Below are 24467 nucleotides of genomic sequence, written 5' to 3'. Positions count from 1 at the left end.
GAATTTTAAGTCAGAGGATGAGTGCTCAAATATTGACTATCCCACTTCCCACTCGTATGATTAAACACATGTCACTTCATAATCTCAGTGGACCTTACTTTTCTCTCCTGTAAAATGTGAGAATTGGATTAATGACCTTTAAATCTCTTTCAGGTCTAAATTGATCATTCTATGATATAATATGCAATATTTTCCCACCTTCTTGCTTCTGTTCAAACAATATTCTTTGTCCAAACTGTACTTTTCTCTCATGACCCTACGATGTCGTGATTTTGCAATCCTACCTCACTCATCAAAATAACATAACTTTTAGTATTCTGCTCTCTTTCTCCTCTGAGCCTTGGGGGCCAAGTATCTTCTCCCTTCTCTAAATTTTTATAGTCCTGTGTTCATACTTCTCTTCTGTTCTTATTATGAACTTTATTGCATGCTACTTAAATACATATTCTATCTCCCTTTTTAGCTTGAAAACAGTTTAAGAGTAAGGACCATGCTTTCTTTTATCTTTTTATCTTATCTGATGATGAGTCTAGCGATTTGCCCATATCAAAAGCTTAATAAATTTGTACTGAATTTACTTAATTAGAGTTCTGCTGTGACTGTCCTATTCAGAAACCTCCCCAAACTCCTAGATTAAGTGGGGTCAGAAAAGAAGCCACCATCTTACCCATGGCATTGCTGTTGAGCAGGAGCACTCCATGGGCATTGCCATCCTCTTCCAGACCCATGTAATAGGGGTGCACACCATAGGAATTCATCTTATACTAGGTCAACAGTTGAAAAGAGATCAGTCATGGTTTACACAAAGGACAATGCATAATAAAGCTGGATCCATAATCTTCCTTGGGTGAAGTTCAAGGTCTCAAGGAAAATGGAGAATGAGAGGGTGATTCAATTCAATAAGTATTTATAATTGGGTTACTCAGATTCATAACTATCTTTACTAGAAGAGCATGAACTTGGATAAACTTATCCTGGAATAGGGCCAAAGAAAACAATATGTATGAATAGCTACAAGTTGTGAACACTTACCCCTGGGGGCTGGTCTCGAGCAAACATTCCCCATGTGTGCCAGTTCAGGTTCCTCCGGAATGTCATGTGCTCAGTTTCTCCAAAGCCATAGATGTACTGAGATGGGAGGCGGGTGGAGATACGTAGGAACATGTCATTAAAGGTAAAGCCAGGGACCTGGGAATCCCAACTGAAACATAAGAGTACATCATGACTCTAAGGAGGGTTGAAGAATTCCTGTGATGTGCATCTCTACTACAAGGATCTGCAGAATAGCCATAATTACTCCAGCTTCATTTACTAGACTTCAGGATAAAGAAAGTCTCTGAAGGAAGTCTCTTTCTTTAGTTGAGAGGGCTTTGACTCAGAGGTGGTTACAGCAAATAGGATTTAGATATGAGGGCAAGGGGGCTTGATAGAATAGAAAAACCTAGAATGACGCAATTAAAAAAAGTACATGAAATAGTTCCTACCTTCAGGAAGCTCATAAATTAGAAAAAGAGGTAAGATATTTATAATACCAAACTATTAAAGAATAATATAATGGATGGTTCTAAGTCAATACAATCAAATGTGTTGGAGACAGCTAAGTGCTTCAGTGGATTAAATGCCAGACCTAGAGTCAGGAAATCTTGAGCTCAAATCTGGCTTCTCACACTTACTAGCTGTGCGACCATGGACATGTCATTTAACTGCTGTTTACCTCGGTTTCCTCATTTGTAAAATAGGAATAATAATAGCACCTATCTCCCGGGGTTGTTGTAGAGATCAAATGAGATGATAATTGCAAAGTGTTTAGCACAGTGTCTGACACATAGTAAATGCTATATTAATTTTACTATTATTATTACTGGATTTTAAAAATATTCTAATCCCTTAACATAAAATCCAAGTTCATCTACTCATTTATCCTGCTTCTTTCCTTGGCATTTCCTTCTCTTCTCTGTGCTACCATTGTCTTTCTCCTAATTAACTGCAGTAGACCAGCTCTGTCTCAGGGAAACTCAAGTTGGTCTTTTGATAACAGATCCAATTTAACATTACATGCAGTAAACCCTAGGACGTCTGGGGAAGTAATTAAAGCTTCTGGTAAAGTTGGGGCCCTGAGAAAATGGCACCTGGGAAGAGCCTGCTTATTTTTGTTGTTACTTTATTAGAATAGATTGTTCTTGGTTTGGCTTTCTCTCCCTGGAGTGTGAAAAGACTGATCTTTTCATTAAGTCCTACAACTTCCATTTGGAAGAAAGCCCAGGAATATCTGATCGAGGTCTTCCCTGAATCTGGGCATATACAATACTTAATCTCTCTCTATTCTACACCATGGCCCTATAGTATTGTTTTCCTTATTTATAGTGGATGGTTTTCAAATTTTTTCCATGGGAAATTACAATGCATAGAGATTTTCCAGACCTTATAATTGGCAGAATGAAAATGTGTGTATATACATATATGTACACAAATACATACATATACACACACACATATATACATATACATATACATATATAAAACTTTCTCCCAATGTGTATGTATATCAGATTTAGTTTAAAAATTATTACCACTGCTAAGTCTATATCCCAAAGACATTCAAAAAAAAAAAAAGGAAAAGGACCTATTTGTAAAAAAAAAAAATTACAGAAGCTCTTTTTGTTTTGGCTAAGAATTGGAAATCAAAGTTATGCCCATCAATTAGGGAATGGCTAAACAAGCTTTGGTATATGATTGTAATGAAATATTATTGTGCTATTAAGAAATGACAAGCAGGATGATTTCAGAAGAACCTGGAAAGATTTACATGAACTGATGCATAGTGGAGTGAACAGAACCAAGAGAATGCTGTACACAGTAATAGCAATACTATTTGATGAAGAATTGTGAATGACTTAGCTATTCTCAGCAATACAATGATCCTAGACAATCCCAGGGGACTAATGATGAAGTATGCTATCACTTCCACAGAAAGAACAGATATTTTTTAATACTAACTGAAGCATGCTATTTTTCACTTTCTTTCATTTTTTCTTTTAATTTGAGACTTCTTATATAAAATTATTAATATCGAATGTTTTATATAATTGTACATGTATAACCTATATTTAATTGTTTACCATCTCAGAGAGAGGGGCAGGATGGGAAGGTAGGAGGGATAGAATTTGGAATTCAAAACTTTAAGTTAAATGTTTAAAAGTTGAAAAAAAATTATTCATGGAGAAATTGAGAAAAAATAGAGATTGTCTATAGCCTTATATAAAAATTATATGTGGGTGTCTTAATATATATTCAGGTCTCTCCTTGCCAGTTTCTCTGACCTTTGTGGGTCATAGATCTAACAGGCATTACATAATTTAAAAATGTATGGATATGGATATGGAAGTGAAAGAGACAATGCCAGTTTCCTCTCACAGTAATAGTCCATCATCGTCGAATTCTTAACTGGAGTCATGTAGGACATAATATCATAGCATTGAGAGTTGAAAGGAATCTTATACTTTCTCTAATTCAATTACCTCATCATACGGATTAAGAAAGCCAAGGGATGTGAAGTGATGCATACACTTGTTCAAGATTTGAATCCTGGTCACTAATTTTTGGTGACCAAACCCAGTGGCCCATTCCACTATTCCAGAAATCAAGGTCAAGTCAAAATTCTGATTGCCCATTTATTTTACCATACATATGGAGCACAAAACTACTTACATCACAGTGCCTGTGCTTTTTCGGCGGATCTCAATTCCAAATGGGTTTTCCTTGATGGTCACATCATAGAGAAGATTTTCAGGTTGGATGACGGGGGCACTTGGAATATTTAAGGACACTGGGACTTCATACCTTTTATTGTTGGCATCATAGATCTAGAAAACAGAAAAACTTGAGGTTCATCTTATTTATGGTCTTAGAACCAGTCTTAGGGCCAGAGAACCCGGCAGGGAAAGACTTGGGTATATATTAAGACACTCACTTTAAGTTTTATATAAGGCTATAGACAACCTCTGTTTTGTCAATTTCCTCATCAATAAAAATGTTTAAAACTAAATCTGATATGCACCCAGATTGGGAGAAAGTTAAAAATGATTTTTTTTTTCATTCTCATGGTTGATTCTATGGTTTCTGAGGATCTATCTGCTTTTAGTCCTGAAATAAGCCAGACATGGCAAGAGGAGTACTTTCGTTCTCTCTCTAGTTTTCAAGTATACTTTGATCACTTCAATTTAATTAGAAGGCTGATAAAACCACTCTAGTAGTTCTACTTGCCAGTAAACTACAATTCATTTGTCACTTTCAAAAGCTTATTCTATTTCATCTAGTATTTAGACCTCTACGTATTATTACTATTAGACTATAAAGTCTTTGAGGGTAAGAACTGTCTTACTTTTGTGTTCATAGTCCCAGTGCTCAACATATAGTAAGTACTTAACAAGTATCCTTTCATTCATTCATTTATTCATTCTTGTGAAGTTAGAAATAATGTAATCCAACTCTCATTGTACAGATAAAAATAAAGTCAAAAGATTTGTGACTTCCCCAGGTAATCTCTAATGTCCTTTCTAGTTCTAAATCTGTGATCCTATGAAATGTCTACACAGCAAACAAAGATATGAACTTGAACTTAGGCACATAATTTTAGTAGAATATCCCTCCAATCAGATTTTCCACTTTGGTGTTTGCATGTCAACATTGACCATTTAAGAGCCAAATTTAGACATGAAACTTTATTTTTAGGGTGTCATAGGAGATGTTAATTGGTTTAAATAACACTAACAGATTATGAGCTTCTTGATGGAATTGTTGTCTCTCTTCCCCAGTGCTTCTCCAGTGTTTGCTTAATACAGGGATTCAGTACACATGAACAAGTATTGTGGGATCAATTTCAAGGAAAAAAACAATTGCTTTAACTTGGGCATGAAAGTAATAATAACTAACATCTTTATAGTGCTTTAAAATTTACAAAGTACTTTACATAATCTCAGTCAAGGCTCACCATAACCCTTTGAATTACATATTATATTGTTATATTATTCTCTGTGTTTCACCTACGATGAAACTGAGACTTAGAGAGATTAATTATTAATTATGACCATATTTGTGGTCATACAGCTGATAGGCATCAGGTAAGAAGTATCTTAACCCAGATCTTCCTGACCCTAAGTCCGACATTCTACCCAATATGCCATGCCTCAATGAAACTGGGGTGAATTTTAATCTAGTCCTTAAAACATACATTTATTTATATTTAGATTGGGGGAGACAGATGATCCTTCTAATAACACATTTATCGTAACGGTGATTTGCATATGCAATTTAATGATTTTATCCATTCACAAGAAGTATTGATGACCTATACAGATATTTGGTAAGATATTGAAGATGTCTTCAAAGAATTTATTCCTTTATAAAAACAAGCTTTTCTCAGAAAAGAAAGTTTCCTTTTGCTTTAATTTTTGGGGAGGAAATTTTTAATAATTAGCCACAGATGATTCTTTTTGAAAGATGAAATCATGGAAGTAGAGATAAAATCATAATTATGCTGTATGTCTTAAGTACATCCTTCCCATCTATTTCCCTTCCACTTATCCCTAAGTACCCAGGTCAAATAACACTTCCACCCTGACCACTTATGACCTATTCCTCTATATGTCCTATGGCCTTTTATCTTCCATAACAAAATCACTGCATTAACATCCACTTCTCTTTTTGTAAACAGACTGTGATCCCAGGTATTGGGTACTTACAGTACTTAATCAAATTTCTCATACATACTAGATACTAAATTAGTATCATTGGCTAATTGATCCTTGTGAACCTCTTCATTAACAAGAGCTATAAGCTCAGTGTACCTTAAACTGTAGCATGTCATCTTTATGGAATGTCACATCCAATCGGAGGTGGTTAATGGGCGTGGAAGGGTAGTGGTTGACCTCCACATTTCGGGAGATGTCTGCTGTTAGGCCCTCTGGTCTCTTCTGAATATTACTGGCCGTATAATAATATTTGGTGATATAGCAATAAGGGACTCCTGGAGAATTGGTTGGCTGAAATTAAAAAAAAAACTTTAGAGAATAATCAAAACCATGAAATCTGTAAGTAAAGATGAAAGGGTACATTTAGCTCATGTCCTCCAAACCATTACAAAGAGCTCCTCAGAGGGAGATGTCCCAGACTCTCTTAATTTTTCATTCAACAAATCTGCCTTCTCTCCCTTCTACTTCCCCCCTCCCACTCATCTTAGCAAGAAAACAAAACAAAACCCCTTTTATAAATATGTAAAGTCAAACAAAATAAATTCCCAATGGATGGATTATTAAATTGTGGGAGTAAAATTTAAAAAGACTGAAAAGATAGGGAAAAAGTCAGATGGTAAAGTGTTTTAAATATCCAATAGGAACTGATGTTTGATCCTAGATAAAATAGGGAGCCACTGGAATTTACTTAGTGTGTGTAAGGGAGTGGGCAGGTAAGAAAGGTAACACGGTATAGACCTGTACTTTAGGGAAATCACATTGGCAGCTTTGAGGAGGACAGACTGAAGTAGGGAGAGACTTGAGGCAGGGAGATCAATTAGTAGGCTAGAATAACATTTCAGAAAAGAGGTGATGAGGGCGTCAACCAGGGTGGTGATTATATGAGTGGAGAGAAAGGGATATATGAGAAAGATTTATTAAAGGTAAGCAGTTGGTAACTTATGTGGCATGAGTGAGTGAGGGGTTCAAGATGCAACTGAGAATCTGGGAGACCAGAGTAACAGTGGTGCCGTTGATTACAACAGGTAAGTTCAGAGGGGGGTGGGGATGTTGGGAGTAAAGATAATGAGTTCTATTTTGGACATTTTGAGTTTGAGGTCCTTATGAGATCAAGAGAGAGACTATGAATGGATACACATACACACATATAACTGGGAATCATTTGCAGATGAAGATACAGCAAAGATGAAGATACATACAAGAGGAAATCAGGAGGAAGCAGTGTCATGAAAACCCAGAAAGGACAGAGTTCCAATAGAAGAAGATGATCAAGAGGGTTAAATGCTACAAAAAAGCAAAGAGGCATGAAATTTGAGAAAAGGTCATTACATTTGGCAAATAAAAGATCACTGGTAAATTTGGAGAAGAGAGTAGTTTTAGTTGAATGACAAGGTTGGAAGCTGGACTGCAGAAGGTTTAAAAAAGAATGAGAAGAGAGGAAGTGGAGACTCAAGCTTTTCAACGTTGCTGAGAAGGAAAGAAATAAGACAACAGCTAGCGAGATGGTAGAACCTAAGACACAGGCGTATTTGTAAGATTCATGGAAGGAGCAGTAGAAAGGAGAGAGAGGACTAAAGAGTAGAAAGTGGGGACTAGAGTTGGAGCAATCTTCTGGGGACTATAGGAGGGGATAAAATCAAAGTTGGCCTTGTCAAGGAGAAGGGCTACCTCTTCATAAGAGACTGCAGTGAAAGAGAAAATAGCAGCAGATGATGTCAGAGTGACATGAGATGAGAAGACGAGAAGATCTAACTTTCAGCATTAACCTCAATTATTTTTTTGGTGAAATATGAAATGAGGTCCTCAGTTGAGGTGCTGCATAGAAGGAGTCCTCTGATAGTCTTGAAGAAAGATAAGAGTAGGAAGGAGTAGGATTGCTTCGCTGCAGTGAGGGCTCAGTTGAGAATAGATAACATAAGTTTGTAGTGGATGAGATGAGCATGTTTGCTTCTCAAACATGACTTTCCAAAGCTTTATTAAGTAGCATGTGAAAAATGATGGAGGTAGATGGTGGGAGTAATATAGGGCTAGATAGAGTTTGACAAGGCATGATCTGTGAGGGGACAGGGTATTTAAAAAAAGACAGTCATGGAGAGCTGAACTGGTTCATCCAGGGGGTTAGGAAGAGAAGAGAATACAGACAGTGTAGCAGTGAAGGCCTGGGAAAGTTACGGTGAGCTTAGAGTTCGAGTAAGGACAAAGAATAGGGAAGGGGTCATAAGGTACATATAAGTACATACATAGGTACTACAGGCATTATTATCTGCATTTTGTAGATAAGCTATTAAGGCTCATATATGTTAGATAACTTGCTTATCCCAGAGCTAGTCAGCATTTTAACATTTTAACTCAACTCTTTCCAGATTTCAAGTCCAGCAGCTAGGTGGTGCAATGGATAGAGTGCGAGCCCTGGAGTCAGGAAGACTCATCTTCCTGAGTTCAAATCCAGCCTCAGATACACTTACTAGCTATATGACCTTCACTTCACCCTGGTTGACTCAGTTTCCTCATCTGTAAAATGAGCTGGAGAAGGTAATGGTAAACCACTCCAGTATGTTTGCCAAGAAAACCCCAAATGGGGTCACAAAGAGTCAGACATGACTAAAAAACGACTGAACAACAACATTTGTTCTACTACACTGTGCCATCTTTTGCCTCTCCTCCTTTCTTCCCCATTGGCACACTCTTTCTCAGAGGAATCCTTGGCTCTAGTTTCTTGATTTAGAAACCAAAAGTAATATCATAAGATAATAAGCCTGGAGCTAAGCTTCTTAATGAGATAATAAAGCCTATATACTGAGATAACACAAGTTAAATGCAGATATCAGAAGTGAACATTTTGACCAGTGGTCTTTCCCTAGTCAATTGTGTGAAGAACATCACGAAATGAATGAATCCCACAAAAAATAAAATTTACTCCCTAGCATGAGTCTAGGGAGATAATTTGGGAAGAAAAAAAAAGGTGGCTCTTTTAATCCATTTCAACATACCACTATAGTGGCAAATATTTGTAAATATAGAAAAAAGATTCTCTATTGACATGTGTGGAAAGAGATAGATCTGGGATGGCCTAGCCTGGGACCAGAGGCCTCTCCAAATAGAACAGTCCGTTCTTCACTGACTCTTTTACTCAATCATCTGGATTTGAAGTTTATAGGTTTCTGGATCGGAGGAGGAGGGGGAGACAAAAACTCCCACATAAATATCCACTTGCTTTGAATTATCTCAATTCCTTCCTGGTGTCTCTACAATAGAAGAGGCCATAGCAGTGAAAAGGGAAGACTTTAGGGTAATTCAGCTACTTACAAGGACTAAACTGTCCCTGCTCTGGTTACTTCTATCTATGATAGCAACTTATCTTTGTACAACTTTCTTCTCCAATTCTGTTGTTGTTCAGCCATTTTTCAGTCAAGCCCAACTTTTCTTTTTTTCTTTTTAAATTTTTTTATGAATTTATTTTGATTTATCAACAATCACTTCCATACGCTTTTGAGATTAAAATTTTTCTCTGCCTTCCCCAAGATGGCGCACAATATGATATAGGCTATACATTTACATTCATATATTTTCACATTAGTGATGTTGTAAGTAGAAATTAAAACCAATAGGAGGAACCATCAGAAAGAGGAAACAAAACTCAACAGAAGAGAAAAAAATAACAATTCGGATTCCATAGTTCTTTCTTTGGGTGCAGATAGCATTTTCCATCACAAGGCCTCTGGAGATGTCTTAGATCCCTGTATTGCCAGGAAGGGTTAAGTTTATCAATATTAGTCATCACACAACATGGCTGTTATTGTGTACAACGTTCTCTTGGTTCTGCTCACTTCACTCAGCATCAGACCATACAAGTCTTTCCAGGTTTTTCTGAAGTCAGACTGTTCATCATTTCTTACAGCACAATAGTATTCCATCACATTCATATACCACAACTTGCTCAGCCATTTCCCAATTGATGGGCATCCTCTCAATTTCCAATTCTTTGCCACCACAAAAAGAGCTGCTATGAATATTTTTGTACATGTAGGTCCTTTTCCCATTTATGTGATCTCTTTGGGATATAGCCCTAGAAGTGCTATTGCTGGGTCAAAGGGTACACACATTTTTATAGCCCTTTGGGCATAGTTCCAAATTGCTCCCCAAAATGGTTGGATCATTTCACAACCACACCAACAATGCATTAGTGTTCCAATTTTGCCACATCTTCTCCAACCTTTATCATTTTCCTGTTTTGTCATGTTGGCCATTCTGATAGGTGTGATGTGCTACCTCAGAGCTGTTTTGATTTGCATTTCTCTAATCAATAGTGATTTAGAGCATTTTTTCATACGATTATAGATGGCTTTAATTTCTTCATCTGAGAACTGTCTGTTCATATCCTTTGACCATTTATCAATTGGGGAATGGCTTGTATTCTTATAAATTTGACTTAATTCTCTATATATTTTAGAAATGAGGCCCTTATCAGAGAGACTGGTTGTAAAAATTCTTTCCCAGTTTTCTACCTTCCTTCTAATCTTAGTTGCATTGGCTTTGTTTGTGCAAAAACTTTTCAATTTAATGTAATCAAAATTATCTATTTTGCTTTTCGTAATGTTCTCTATCTCCTGTTTGGTCATGAATTCTTCTGTTCTCCATAGATCTGACAGGTAAACTATTCCTTGCTCTCTCAGTTTGCTTATAGTATCAGATTTTATATCTAAATAATGTGCCCATTTTGACTTTATTTTGGTATATGGTGTGAGATTTTGGTCTATGCCTAGTTTCTGCTATACTCTTTTCCAGTTTTCCCAGAAGTTTTTTTCGGCATGCCCAACTTTTCATGACTCTATTTGGAATTTTCTTGGCAAAGATACTGGAGTGGTTTGCCATTTCTTTCTCCAGATCATTTTACATTTGAGGAACTGAGGTAGAGTTAAGGGATTTGCCCAGGGTCACATAGCTATTAAATGTTCAAGGCCAGATTTGAAATCATGTCTTCCTAACTCCAGGCCTAGCATTCTATCCATTGCCACCTAGCTATTATACCTAACCTTTATCTACATAGGATCATAGAATTTTAGGATCACAGACTTAGAGCTGGAAGGGAGCTTAGAAGTCAAAGTGCAACCCCCTAATTTACAAGTGAGGAAAATGAGGTCAGGTTTCTGGGTGAAGTGGCTTGACCAACATCATATAGTTAATGTGTCTGAAGGAGGATTTGAACCCTGGTCTTTCTGACTTCAAGTCCACCATTCTATTTACCACACTATGCTACTTTAGAGCAGGTCAGAGGAAAGGAGAGAATCATCAGAAGAAAAGGATGAACTGGGAGAAAATTTGTATGGGGTGGGGTGAGGTGTATGTGTTTATGCCAATGTGTGTGAGAGTGTTTGTGTGATCTTACCTCCCAGGCACAGTCACGCAAATTACAGTTTTCTTCATTAGAACCATCTGCATCAGGATAGCAGTCAAATTTTTCTGTGTCTATGAAATCTGTGGACCACTCCACTGTATACTGCTTCCCCAGTTCAAGATAAAGTCCTGTGATGTGAAGCACCTGTAAGGATAGAAACAAATTGTTAGTAAAAAGGTACCACTGAAATCAGCAATTAGAAAATCATCCAACTAAAACAATTCTGGTACATGAATGTAATGGAATATTATGACCACATAAGGAAAGATAAATATGAAAAATTCAAAGAAGTATAGAAAAAAAATGATGCAAAGTTTAAAAAAAAAGTCCAGGACAAAGAAAACAATATAGATAATTACTATAGGAATATAAATGGAAAGAACAAAAAACAAATAAATAAAACTTAACATTGTGTCATCATAACAACCAACCATGGCCCCAGAAAGGAGATGAGAAAATGCCCTTCCCTCCCATTTTTGCAAATGTGGGTCTAAAGAGGCACTAAACACTGCAAATACTTTCAGAATTAGTTGATATGTTGCTTTTGCTAAACTGTTTTGTTTCTCTTTCTTTTCTATTATTTATTAGAAGAGACGTCTCTCTAGGTAGGGAAGTGAGAATGATATATTTAGAAGGCTCCTTCCCTTCTAATCTAACACAATACCAACTCTCCTCACCACAAGACCAACCTCATTGCCAGTTTGAGAGTTACTTTTCCTTCCTTCTCCTGTGGGCCTGCCGACAAATTTAATTCCATGAAAAATCAGTGATGTGCAAAGGAGACAGACAGAATCTATGGGCAAGAACTAGTTTTATTCTAAACAAAACAGAGTCATGCTTTTAATTATTCCTTCATCATGATACAGCAGAAATAGCAAAAATAGCATTGGATTTAGAACCCAGGGAACTTGCTTTCAAAGCTTGCTTCTATTACTTACTACCTGGAGAACCCAGGACAAGTTTCTTAATCTCTCTTGACCTCAGAGGGTCTTCATCCATAAAATGAGGTTTTTGGATGAAATGATCCATTCGAGCTCTAGATTTGTGATTCCATTGGAACCTGGAAGGATATTCTGATCTCTGACCACAGGAATACAAGTGAAGGCTTAGGACTAACTGACCTCTAAAGCCTCTTCCAGCTCTACTATGATTATAGGATTAATTTCAGAATGTAGTTCCAAGTAAGACCCAGTATTAGAAAGCTTGAAGGAACAGAGGGGAAAATGATGAGTAAAATATAAAGCTGAAAAAAAAATTGTGGTCTTTGTATAGAATTCATTTATTAAAAGCATATCCTCTGAATAGTTTTACCACAGTGACACAGGGGATGACATTGTTTTATTTTGTACAATTCCATTCTAGCAGCCTGATAATCAGATGCCATGATTTTCTAGCAATTAAGACAAGTTGACTATACTCACTTAAGGCAGCTAGGTAGTGCAGTGGACAGAGCAATAGGTCTGGAGTCAGGAAGACCTGAATTCAAATCTGGCCTCAGACACATACTAGCTATGTGACTTCAGGCAAGTCACTTAACCTTTGTCTGCCTCAGTTTCAATGGGGATAATAATAACACCTGTCTTGCAGGGTTGTTGTGTAGATCAAATGAGACATAATTGTAAAGGCACTTAGCACAGTGCCTGGCACGTAGTAAGTGCTATATAGATGCATATTCCCTTCCCTTATTCGCACTCATACTAATGTTGTCTCTCATCATGTAGTGTTCTAATCACCTCCCTTACTTTTCTCTACTCCTTTGTAGTGAACAGATCTCATTTTTAAAAACTGAGGGGAGGAAACAGCTAGGTGGCGCAATGGATGGAGCACCAGCCCCGAAGTCAGGAGAACCTGAGTTCAAATCCGGCCTCAGACCAAACTCTTGACACACTTAGTAGCTGTGTGACCTTGAGCAAGTCACTTAACCCCAATTGCCTGGGAAAAAAAAAAACGAAGGGAAGAACAGGCAGGAAGAAAAGCCCAATCAAATAAATCTTGAGTGTTCAGAGGTCATACAGAAGACTACAGTTAGATATCATGGTTGCAAAAAATTTCTCAGAAAAATGAATGATTTGTAAACTTAGGGAAAAAACCTATCCAGCAAAGAGAGTAGCACACATTTGTACAATGACAAGACATATTCTTGTTTCACAAATTTTTAAAGTGCAAGTCAGATAAATAAAGTATGTTGGTGTGTTCAACTAGGTTACTGAAAAAAATAGTAGTGTTTTAAAAATCAAAGGAAATGGGCTGAAGTCATTTAATCTTCTCTGGCCTCAGTTTCCTGATCCATCAAATGAAATGGCTGGAATAGATGAGCTCTGAGCTCCCTTCCAACTGAAGAACTGTGATCCCATGATAATGAAGACAAAACATTTTTGGGCTCTTTCTTGTGACCTTACATTTGGGAAGAGTCTATTTTAGTCCTTGATTCAACAATTAATTGAAAAGAAAGCTGTGAGAAAAGAGACAAATGATCCCTCCCTCTCTAAATTCCAGAACATCCATATATTGTATCTACATTGATACTTTTACACATAAAAATGATCTGGAATCATCAACAACAAAAAGATAGATTGTATTTAATCCTCTGTCTACTGAGGATTTATTTTTTTTTCCAATTTCATGTAAAAACAATTTTTAACATTTGTTTATTTTAAATTTTGAGCTCCAAATTCTCTCCCTCCTTTCCTTCCCTTCCCCCTTCCTGAGACAGTAAGCAATTTGATATAGATTATACATGTAAAGTCATGCAAACTTAAAGAAAGTTGTTGTTTTTTTTAAATATGCTTTCATCTGTATTCAGACTCTATCAGTTCTTTCTCTAGAGGTGGATAGCATTTTTCATCATAAATCCTTTGGAATTGTCTCGGGCCATTGCATTGCTGAGAATAGCTAACTCATACATAACTGATTATCCTATAATGTTGCTGTTATTGTGTACAATGTTCTCCTGGTTCTGCTCACTTCACTTCACTTCAGTTTATGTAAGTCTTTCCAGGTTTTTCTGAAAGCATCCCGTTCTTCATTTCTTATAGCACATTAGTATTCTCTCACACTCATATACCACATCTTATTCAGCTATTCCCTAATTGATGGGCATCTCCTCAATTTCCAATTCTCTGCCACCACAAAAAGAGATGCTATAAATATATGTAGATATAGGTCTTCTTCCTTTTTTTAAAACCTCTTAGGGATACAGACCTAGTAATGGTACTCCTGAGTCAAAGGGTATGTATAGTTTTATAACCATTTGGGCATGGTTAGACATTGCTCTTCAGAATGGTTGGATCAGTTCACAATCCCACCAACAATTCAGTGCCCCAACTTTTCCACATCTCCTCCAACATTTGTCATTTTCATTTTTTGTCATATTAGCCAATCTAATACGTGTGATGTGTTAACTCAAAGTTGTTTTAATTTGCATTTCTTTAATCAACAGTGATTTAGAGCATTTTTTTCATATAACTATAGATAGCTTTGATTTCTTCATCTGAAAGCTGCCTATTCATATCCTTTGACCATTTATCAGTTTGGAAATGACTTGCATTCTTATAAATTTGACTCAGTTCTTTGAGACCTGTATCGGAGAAACTGGCTGTAAAATTTTTTTCATAGTTATGATTACTAACTGTGAATTTCCCTCCATCCTATTTTTGTTCTATTGATCCTTCTCTCTCTCTCCTTTCACCCTCCCTCCTCAAAAGTGTTTTGCTTCTGACCAGCACTTCCCCAGTCCACCCTCCCTTCTATCACCACAACCCTCTTCCCTTATCCTCTTCCTCTCCTACTTCCCTGTAGGGTAAAATAGACTTCTATACCCAACTAAGTGTTTATGTCATTCCCTCTTTGAGCTAATTCCAATGAGAGTAAGGTTCAATTGCTGTCTACCACCTCCCTCTCTCCATCTTCCCCTCTGCTGTAAAAACTCTTCTGTATCTCTTTTATGTGAGATAATTTATCCCATTTTACCTCCCCCTTCCCCCTTCTCCTAGTGCACCCCTCTTTCTCATCCCTTAATTTTACTTTTTCAGATATCATCCCTTAATTTTACTTTTTCAGATATCACCCCTTAATTTTACTTTTTCAGATATCATCCTATCATAGTCATGCCTTTTTCTCACCCTTTAATTTTATTTCTTTTATATATTATCCCATCATCATCAACTCATTCCCATGTTCTCTACATATACTCCTCCTAACTGCCCTAATAATAATGACAAAGTTCTTAAGAGTTACAGGTATCATCTTCCATGTAGGAAAGTAAAAAGTTTAACCTTACTGAATCTCTTATGATTTCTTTCTTGTTTACCTTTTTATGCTTCTTTTAAGTCTTGTCCTATATTTGAAAATCAAATTTTCTATTCAGCTCTGGTCTCATTAGGAATGCTTGATCGTTAAATATCCATTCCCCCCGCCCCCACAAAGGATTATATTGTTTTGTTGGGTACGTGATTCTTGGTTGTAATCCTAGCTCTTTTGCCCTTTGGAATATCATATTCTAATCCTTTCATGTAGAAGCTGCTAAATCTTGTGTTATCCTGACTGTGGCTCCACGACATTTAAAATGTTTCTTTCTGGCTGCTTGCAATATTTTCTCCTTGAAGTGGGAGCTCTAGAATTTGGCTAAAATATTCCTGTGAGAGTTTTCATTTTGGGATCTCTTTCAGGAGGTGATCAGTAGATTCTTTCCATTTCTATTTTCCCCTCTGGTTCTAGGATGTCAGGATAATTTTCCTTGATAATTTCTTGAATATGTATAAGCTCTTTTTTTTTATCATGACTTTCAGGTAGTCCCATAATTTTTAAACTATCTCTCCTCAATCTATTTTCCAGGTCAGTTTTTGTTCCAATGAGATATTTCAAATTTTCTTCAATATTTTCATTCTTTTGATTTTGTTTTATTGTTTCTTGATGTCTCATAGAGTCATTAACTTCAACTTGCCCAATTCTAATTTTTAAAGAATTATTTTCTCCAGTAAGCTTTTGTATCGCCTTTTCCATTTGGCCAATTCTACTTTTCAAGGAGTTCTTTTCTTCAGTGAATTTTTTTCACTGTACATCTTTTTCCATTTGGCCAATTCTGTTTTGTAAAATGATGTTTTCTTCAATATTTATTTTGTGCCTCTTTCAGCAAGTTGCTGACTCTTTTTCATGATTTTCTTGCATCACTTTTCATTTCTTTTCCTAATTTTCCCTCTACCTCTCTTATTTAATTTTTAAAATCCTCTTTGAGCTCTTCCTGGAATTCTTTTTGGACCTGTGACTTATTCACATTTTTCTCTGAGGCTCTAGATTAGCTGTTTTGATTTTGTTGTCTTCTCTGAGTTTGTGTTTCAATCTTCCCTGTCACAATAGTAACTTTCTATGGTCAGGTTCTTTTTTTGTTGTTTACTTACTTTTCTAGCCTATTTCTTGACTTTTAACTTTATGTTAAAGTTGGACTCTGCTGCTGGGGTGCAGACAGCACTGTCCCAAGCTTCAGGTTTTTTATGCTGCTGTTTTCAGAGCTAGTTCTGGGGGTCTTTAGTTCCTCCAAGATGTCATGATCTAAGGAGAGGTGTGGTCACTGTTTTCCTGGCCTGTACTCTGGTCTATGAGCAACCATATGCACTCTTCTCCACTTGGAACTGTGACCAATGTTCTCACTTCCCAGTGTTTCATGTACTGGTGTGCTAGTGCTTTTTTTCAGCCTGGGACTGTGACCCTAAACCACATCTGGGTAATACATCAGACCAGCAAACCCAGTGCCAGCAAAGGTTCCCTGTAATCTCCTTCTGACCAATTGTCCAATCCCCTTGCCATCTGTGTGCTGAGAACGCTGGAAGCCACTGCTGCAACCCCCAAGACCTGCTGCTGGCTTGCTGACATTGCCTGTGCTAGCCTACATTCCAATCTCACCCTGGTGAGATAGACATTCTTTTGCCAATCTTCTAAGTTGTCTTGGGCTGGAAAATTGTTTCAGCCCATCCTTTTGTTTGTTCTGCCATTCCAGAATTCATTTTGAAGTGTTATTTTAAAATTATTTGGAGGGGAATTTGGGAGAGCTCGGGTGAGTTCCTGCCTTTACCCTTTCTACTAAGAATTTCTAAATACATTTTAGATTTTCACAGCCCAAAATGAAAAAAAAAAAGAATAAAAATTTGGTGTTTAAAGGTTTAAAACTTTAGATAATGAGGATATTTAGTTACCATAGACAGTTGATTAACCCAGATGCCAGAAATAATGAGGTTAATTTAGTAACAGGTTTAAGAAAAGCTTACCTTTGTTGCAGGATCATACTTGATTTTAGCATCAGATTGGATTGGAATGTTATTCTCTTTCACAGTAACTCGAAATGGTTGGAAATTCTGCCCAAAGATTTTGATCTCTTTAAATGCTAAGTTATTTGGATCTCTGTAATTCTGATGTAAAACCTTCACATCTAGGTGATTCTAAGAGACACACAAAAAGAGAACCCACGTTATCTCCTCCTACAACGGCTAAATTTCCCAGTGTCTAAGGTGACTACTAACTCATTTTATTGGCTTCAGTAATTGGAGGAACGAATTTAGGATTAGGCCATAACAGTAAATAGTTAAAAACAATGGTGTTTTGTTTCCAGATTATCTGATTTAGAAAGACTAAAAAATCCCTTCTGTAATAGAATGGACTCAGTTATTATGGGATGACATTATTTGGAATTAGAAGCTGTGGGTTCAGATCTCACCTCTGATACTTTTTTCTAACTGTGACCATGAGCACATAAGTTACTTAGTCACTCTAGGTCTGTTTCCTTATTTGTAGAATTAGGGAACTGAATTAAATGTCTCCTAAGGTTCCTTCCAGCACTAAATTTTATGATCTTATGAGGTTTTCCTTCCCTATCCAATATTAAGCAAACTCTCCACTGGTGTTACTTGTGTGTCAAAGCTGAAAGCTAGATTGCTGAAGGCAGGAAGGATTCCTCCTAGTTCCTGGCATACTTTTTCTTCTCCCAACACTTTCTAAATGGGGCACTGACTTTCTGAGTTATCTGTCACATTGTATACAACTTTCTCTCAATAACAGAAGAAATGAAATGTAAATTATGATTTCAAGAAGTCCATTGTCATCAACCCTAACTTGCAGAAGGAATATGTTATTATTACCAGAGCAACTTAATCAAGAATGTGCAGCAGAGTCCAAATTCAAAGTCACTGCCTTAAGTTCCAAATCTTTTATCTTTTAAAATTTACTAATAATTTCCTGAAAACAGGATTAGGATACATACACACACACACACATATATATACATAAACATATATATACATATATACAAGTATATATATACTTACATTTTTTGCATATTTTATATATACCTGTGTGTTTGTATTTACCTATGTGTGATTCTAAAGCAATAAGATGGATTCTACCAGCTACACATGAAGCAATCTCATTTTATATAAATATAACAAAGATATCTATACTATCTGGTAAAAATATAGTCAGAGTCTCACCTACATAAAAACATATATTTTTATGTAGGTGATTCTCTAACAATAATGAATACAACTGCATGTGTGTTTACATGTATATACTATTACATTTATATTAATCACATCTATATGAAAATATGTAGATATGTGTAGTGTGTATTTGTACTACACACACATATATGTATGCCATATGTATGCCATAGGAGCATCTTGCAAATACAAGCCCCTCTCCTTTATTGGCTATAAAGAGAGAACATGTAATTATGGATACTAAGAGAATTGGAATTCAGTTTAGACAAAATTTTCCCAAACTTTATGATGAAAGCTGATTTCACATTATTGACTCTGATAATTTCAGCAGTGGGAATCTACTTTGAGTACCATATTATATATCCCTACAAGATTTCTAGGAATATGATACCTATAATGAAAAGAATGGGAGAAAAAGAAAAGAAAATCAGGCTTCAGGAGAGGGATGGCCTAGCTTTGACCATTCCCCCAAATACTCTGAAATCTCTTTTATTAGGATGAAATTACAGAGAATTCATTCTTCCTTCTAAATCTCAGTTGACAGCACAGACCAATGGGCTATTCAAGCAAAGATTTTATGCTCTGGACAACTGGGAAAGTTATGGCCCTCAAAAGAACAAACAAGTAAAATTCTCCCTTAATGGAATTCTTATTTTTTGCCTTTTAGTGCCATTAATTTTGCTAAGATAATAAAAAAGTCAAAATTCCCATTTACACTTACCTGACTAGCAGAAAATGTTGAGAAATAGTAATTCCCCTGTTCATAGGTATCTGCAACAAGACAACAGAATGAAATCTACCAGGTCCTATCAAGCACAGCTTAAGACACAAAAAGCTCAAACATTTCAACCTTATCAACACCAGGACTTCTTGTTTCCTTGGTTCTTTCATTCTCTGTCTTCTTTAGAAACTCCTACTTACAGACTCCAGGAGAAATACCCAGCATCCTAGAGTAGTTCATGGATGGCTGTAAGGGTTTGAGAGTTAATTCACTGCAATGCAATGCTACGTGGTAGACTACAATGGGCAAGGAACCTTCACTCAGATGAATCAGCTCGACATGTCCTCAATGTCTTCCCTTGTTGAATATTTTTCTCCTGTTGTGGCTAACTTAATCTTATTTTTTAAACTGCTGAATGACCTATGGGTGTTCGACTTATGCCAAAGTTAACCCTAAACTTCCAGGGAACTAGCTTGAGTCTAGCCCAGCCAAGAACAGGAAAAATGAGTGGGAGGTACAAAGAGGTGAATTTAAAGAAAAACTGGAAGAACTGGAGACATTCTAAAATAGGATGGCCCACTTTGGGGTGGGGGTGGAAGGTGTTGGGTTGCCCCTTACCTGAAATCTTCAAGGAGAGGATAGATGACAACAAGCAGAAACTTTTTCAGGTATGATTTGGATTAGATGATTTCAGAGGTCCCTTCCAACTCCAAGAGTCTATAGATTCTAATCAATCATCCTAATAAATTATTAAAATGAACTGATTTGAAAATAGGCAAGAACACAGGCAGCTAGGTGGCCCAGTGGAGGGAGTGCCGGCCCTAGAATCAGTAAGACTCATCTTTCTGAGTTCAAATCTGGCTTTAGACACTTACTAGCTGTGTGACCCTGGGCAAGTCACTTAACCCTGTTTCCTTCAGTTTCCTCATCTGTAAAATAAGCTGGAGAAGGAAATGTCAAACCACTCTAGTATTTTTGCCAAGAAAACCCCAAATGGGGTCACAAAGTGTCAGACATGACTGAACAACAACACCAAAGAACACATGGGTGCTGAGAAAAGCTATAGTGTAGCCTTTACACCAATATTGATGTAAATTGAACCTTAAGGAAGCTCCACTCACCGATGCTTTGTCCATCATCCCAGAAAAATTCTCCTTCAGCTACTCCATTGTCTGATAAAGCCACAATAAGACCCAGGGAATTTCTCCGGCTATGAAAATCAAAAATTAAAATAAGGCACCCAACAACTTGGAATTGATGTTTGATCTCTGTTCTCTAGAATTCTCCCCAAGGTATGTATCATGCAACTACCTTTGTAGCAAATATCAAGTATGAACTTTCAACATGCTTGAAATAAAAGTTACAATTGTGACATAATTTGATTTTAATCCACGAGCCATAGAATAGATAATAAAGAAGTATTCATGATTCATCTCTGACTCTCTACTCAGACTTATCATGCCCAGCAGCACCCTACATTGGTGAAGCACATGATAGGTCACAAAGCATTTCTATCCACATGATGTCACTTAACACTTCATACAAAATCTCCCACGCGAATAGCATAGGATTATCATGATGCTTAGGTAGATGACATAAAATGTGCTGGGGGCAAACACCAGGAAAAGAATGAAATGTACCATCCATTCATCTGGGAGGATGGGAAAATGGCCAATGTGGGGGGAAGGATGAATGTAGAAATCCCCAGTCTCTCCCTTTCCCCCATAAGATACCTCTATCTGGTAATTTCCTGTTTTTAACAGATTACTATTGCTAATTAGGTGCTAAATTCAGTTGTCTTTATGCTGATGAAGGACTAAAAGTGCTATCTGCAAACCTCTAAATTTCAAATATCTTTCCATGCAGAATGTAAACAATTCGACCTTATTAAGTCTCTTATGATTTCTCTTTCCTGTTTACTTCTTCATGTTTCTCTTGAGTCATGTATCTGAAAATCAAATTTTCTATTCAGCTCTGATCTTTTCATCAAGAATGCTTGAAAGTCCTCTGTTTCACTGAATATCCATTTTTTTCCCCTGAAGGATAATGCTCAGTTTTGCTGGGTAGGTGATTCTTGGTTGTAATCCCATCTCCTTTGCCCTCCAGAATATATTCCAGGCCCTACAGTCCCTTAATGTAGAAGCTGCTAAATCTTGTGTTATCCTGATTGTGTTTTCACAGTCCTTGAATTGATTCTTTCTGGCTGCTTGCAATATTTTCTCCTTGACCTGGGAACTCTGGAATTTGGCTACAATATTTCTAGGAGTTTTCCTTTGGGGATCTCTTTCAGGAGGTGATTGGTGAATTCTTTCAATTTCTATTCTGCCCTCTGGTTCTAAAATATCAGGGCAGTTTTCCCTGAAAATTTTTTGAAAGATGATGTCTAGGCTCTTTTGTTGATGATGGCTTTCAGATAGTCCAATAATTTTAAAATTATCTCTCCTGGAGCTATTCAACCCTCTAAATTTCAATAAGGGACAAAGCACTGGCCATTCTATCCTGGATACAGATCTGGGTGGTATACAGGAAATAAAAGTTTCTTAGATTTTACAAAATACTTTCCTCTCAACACCCACATTGCTATCAACATTATCTATTTGGTAGACAGTGCAAGAATCTGATTTTAAAGAATCAGGAAACTGAGGCTCTATGACTTTGGGGGATTTTTCTAGAGTCTTACTGCTAGAAATCAACTCAAGCCCAGGCCTCCTGACTACAAGTCCATCACTCTGTTCACTATACTGCAGTGTCTTTCAAGAAAAGGACAGGAAGCACAAAGAATTAGCATTAGGATCTGAGGTACACATTTGGAAAGGAAAGAAGGATGCTGCTCCCCTCACTCACCTATAGTGGGTATTATTAGCAGGTTCTTGCCATGGAAGGATGTAGCCTCCACGGACATGGAGATTGATGTGGTCAAGAGGAGCTGGCAGGTCCTTCCACTCTCCCCTCACTCCAATATCTGAGCCCTTTGATTGAGAGGAAGGCAGGGATAAAATGAACTTAGGAACTTCACCTTAGCTGAATAGTTGACAAGGTAGGGAAAGTGCTTTCTCACTATAGACTCTCACCTCCAGTTATGTACCCTATTTTTTAACCACATGCGTACTGCTCAATTCAACTGGTCATACATTATTCCTCCTTACTCTCCTTCCCCTGTATACCAAAACTTGTCAAATCTGCCTTTCTTCAAAATAAACCTTCCCTAATTATTCCCACCAGTCAGTGTATCTCATCAACCCTGTCTCATCGCTCTTCTTTATCTCCATTCTCAGGGTTCGTCAGGGCCTTTGGAAACAATGGATGTTCAACCAGAAGGGAATTAAGTAACTGACTAGAGGAGAATCTCAGACTGTGGAGGGGAAAAGAAATGGAAATAAAGCAATCAATGACAGCTACATAATGTCAGTTCTTCAAGATGTACGAGGGTAGAGTTGTCAGAACTTATACAGAAATCCTGAAAACATCACAGAAGAGATACCTTGGGCCCCCACAATCCTTCCCCACTCCCTGATCTTACACACTTTTCTGAACTGGGTGAAGTTTGAGCACTTATGTACCATTAGAGAAACTTACCGAGTAGTAATCATACCAGGGATCTTTGGGGAAGTAGGCAGACACCTGCCTGGCATTCTGCAATAAAAATATATGAGTTGTTAGAAAACTGACCCAGAAAGACTAAGAATAATAACCACTACATTTCAATCAATAAGCATTTATTAAGTGCTGAGTATGTACCAGGCACTATGCTAAGTACTGGGAATACAGAAAGAGGCAAAAGACAGTCTCTCCCCTAATGGAAGTTACAATATAATGAAGGAAACAACATGTAAACAAGTACGTACAAAGCAAATTTTAAACATAATAAATAGGAAATAATTATGAGAGGGAAGGAGCTGAATTAAGAGGGGTTGGGGAAGGCTTCCTATAGAATGTGGGATTTCAGTTGGGACTTGAAGCCAAGGAGATGAGTAGGTGGAAAGGAGGAAGGACAGCATGCCAGGAATGAAGGACAACCAGAGAGAATGCCCAGAGCTGAGAGATGCAGTGTCTTGTTCATGGGACAGACAGGAGGCCAGTGTCACTGGATCAAAGAGTATGTGTCAGGAAGTAAGGTGTAAGAAAACTGGAAAGGTAGGAAGGGGGTAGGTTATGATGGACTTTGAATGCCAAACAGCATTTTGTATTTGCTCTTGAAGGCAAGAGAAAGCCATGGAGTTTATTGAGTAAGGGGAGGTGATCAGATCTATACTTCGGGAAAATCACTTTAGTGAAGTAGTATAGAGTTAAAAAAAAAAACGAAGGTCCAGGTTGTCCTGAAGGACAACTATGCATGATCTAGAGGAGAATTTGGCAAAGGAAAGAGAGGAGTGGTCAGATAGGTAAGAGGATAACCAGGAAATAATGGTGTTCTGAAAACCTAGAAAGAAGAGAGTACCAAGAAGAAGGGTGTTATCAAGATTGTCAAAGGCTGAAGAGTAGTCAAAGTGAATGAGGATTGAGAGAGGGCCACTGGGTTTAGCAACTAAGAGGTCATTAGTAACTTAGGAGAGTAGTCTTAGTGGAATGATAAGGTCACAAGCCAGGTTGCAAATGGTTAAAAAGAGAATGAGAGGAAAGAAAAGTGAAAGCACATGTATTATCTAGGAGTTTAGCTACAAAGGGCAGAAAAGATATAGGACAATAATTAGCAGGGATGGAGGGCTCAAGTGAGGGGTTTTTTTCAGGACAGGGGAGACATGGGCATGTTTATAAGCAGTAGGAAATGAGCTAGTAGAGAGGGAGAGACTGAATATAAGTGAAAGAGTGGGGATCAAAGAAGAGGAAATCTGTTGGAGGAGATGAGACGGAATGGGATCATTTGAACAAGTGGAGGAGTTAGCCTTGGTGAGGAATAAGGCCACGTCATCATGTGAGGCAGGAGTAAGACAGGAGAAGGTGGCAGAAGATACCTGAGTGACAGGAGATGAGGAAGAGGGGAGAAGAGGGAATTCATGGCAATTTTTTTCTGTAAAATATGAGGCAAGGTTCTCAGCTGAGAGAATGGGGGGACGAGAAGCCATGGGAGGCTTAAGGATGGATGAAAAGGTTTAGAAAAGCCACTAGATAGAGTGCAA

At 37.3% G+C, this 24467-nt stretch overlaps 1 protein-coding gene across 1 annotated transcript in view; it reads right to left on the bottom strand.

Annotated features, from left to right (window-relative positions):
• Window positions 1-667: 667 nt before the first annotated feature.
• The window catches only part of MGAM (maltase-glucoamylase), a gene marked incomplete at its 3' end in the record, with an annotated part of 100541 nt that continues 76741 nt past the window's right edge, over window positions 668-24467 (bottom strand). The window contains exons 42-51 of the mRNA XM_027842314.1: window positions 22927-22983; window positions 22195-22319; window positions 20472-20560; window positions 19351-19400; window positions 17406-17576; window positions 11137-11289; window positions 5847-6041; window positions 3709-3863; window positions 1033-1201; window positions 668-764 (exon numbers count right to left, since the gene is read on the bottom strand). Coding sequence (XP_027698115.1) covers window positions 668-764; window positions 1033-1201; window positions 3709-3863; window positions 5847-6041; window positions 11137-11289; window positions 17406-17576; window positions 19351-19400; window positions 20472-20560; window positions 22195-22319; window positions 22927-22983 — 1261 coding nt within the window. The remainder of the gene's footprint in view (window positions 765-1032; window positions 1202-3708; window positions 3864-5846; window positions 6042-11136; window positions 11290-17405; window positions 17577-19350; window positions 19401-20471; window positions 20561-22194; window positions 22320-22926; window positions 22984-24467) is intronic.

This window comes from Vombatus ursinus, unplaced genomic scaffold (assembly GCF_900497805.2).
Source record: "Vombatus ursinus unplaced genomic scaffold, bare-nosed wombat genome assembly UNPS02014870.1, whole genome shotgun sequence".
NCBI classification, from domain to species: Eukaryota; Metazoa; Chordata; class Mammalia; order Diprotodontia; family Vombatidae; genus Vombatus; species Vombatus ursinus.
This window is presented reverse-complemented; position numbering and strand designations above follow the sequence as displayed.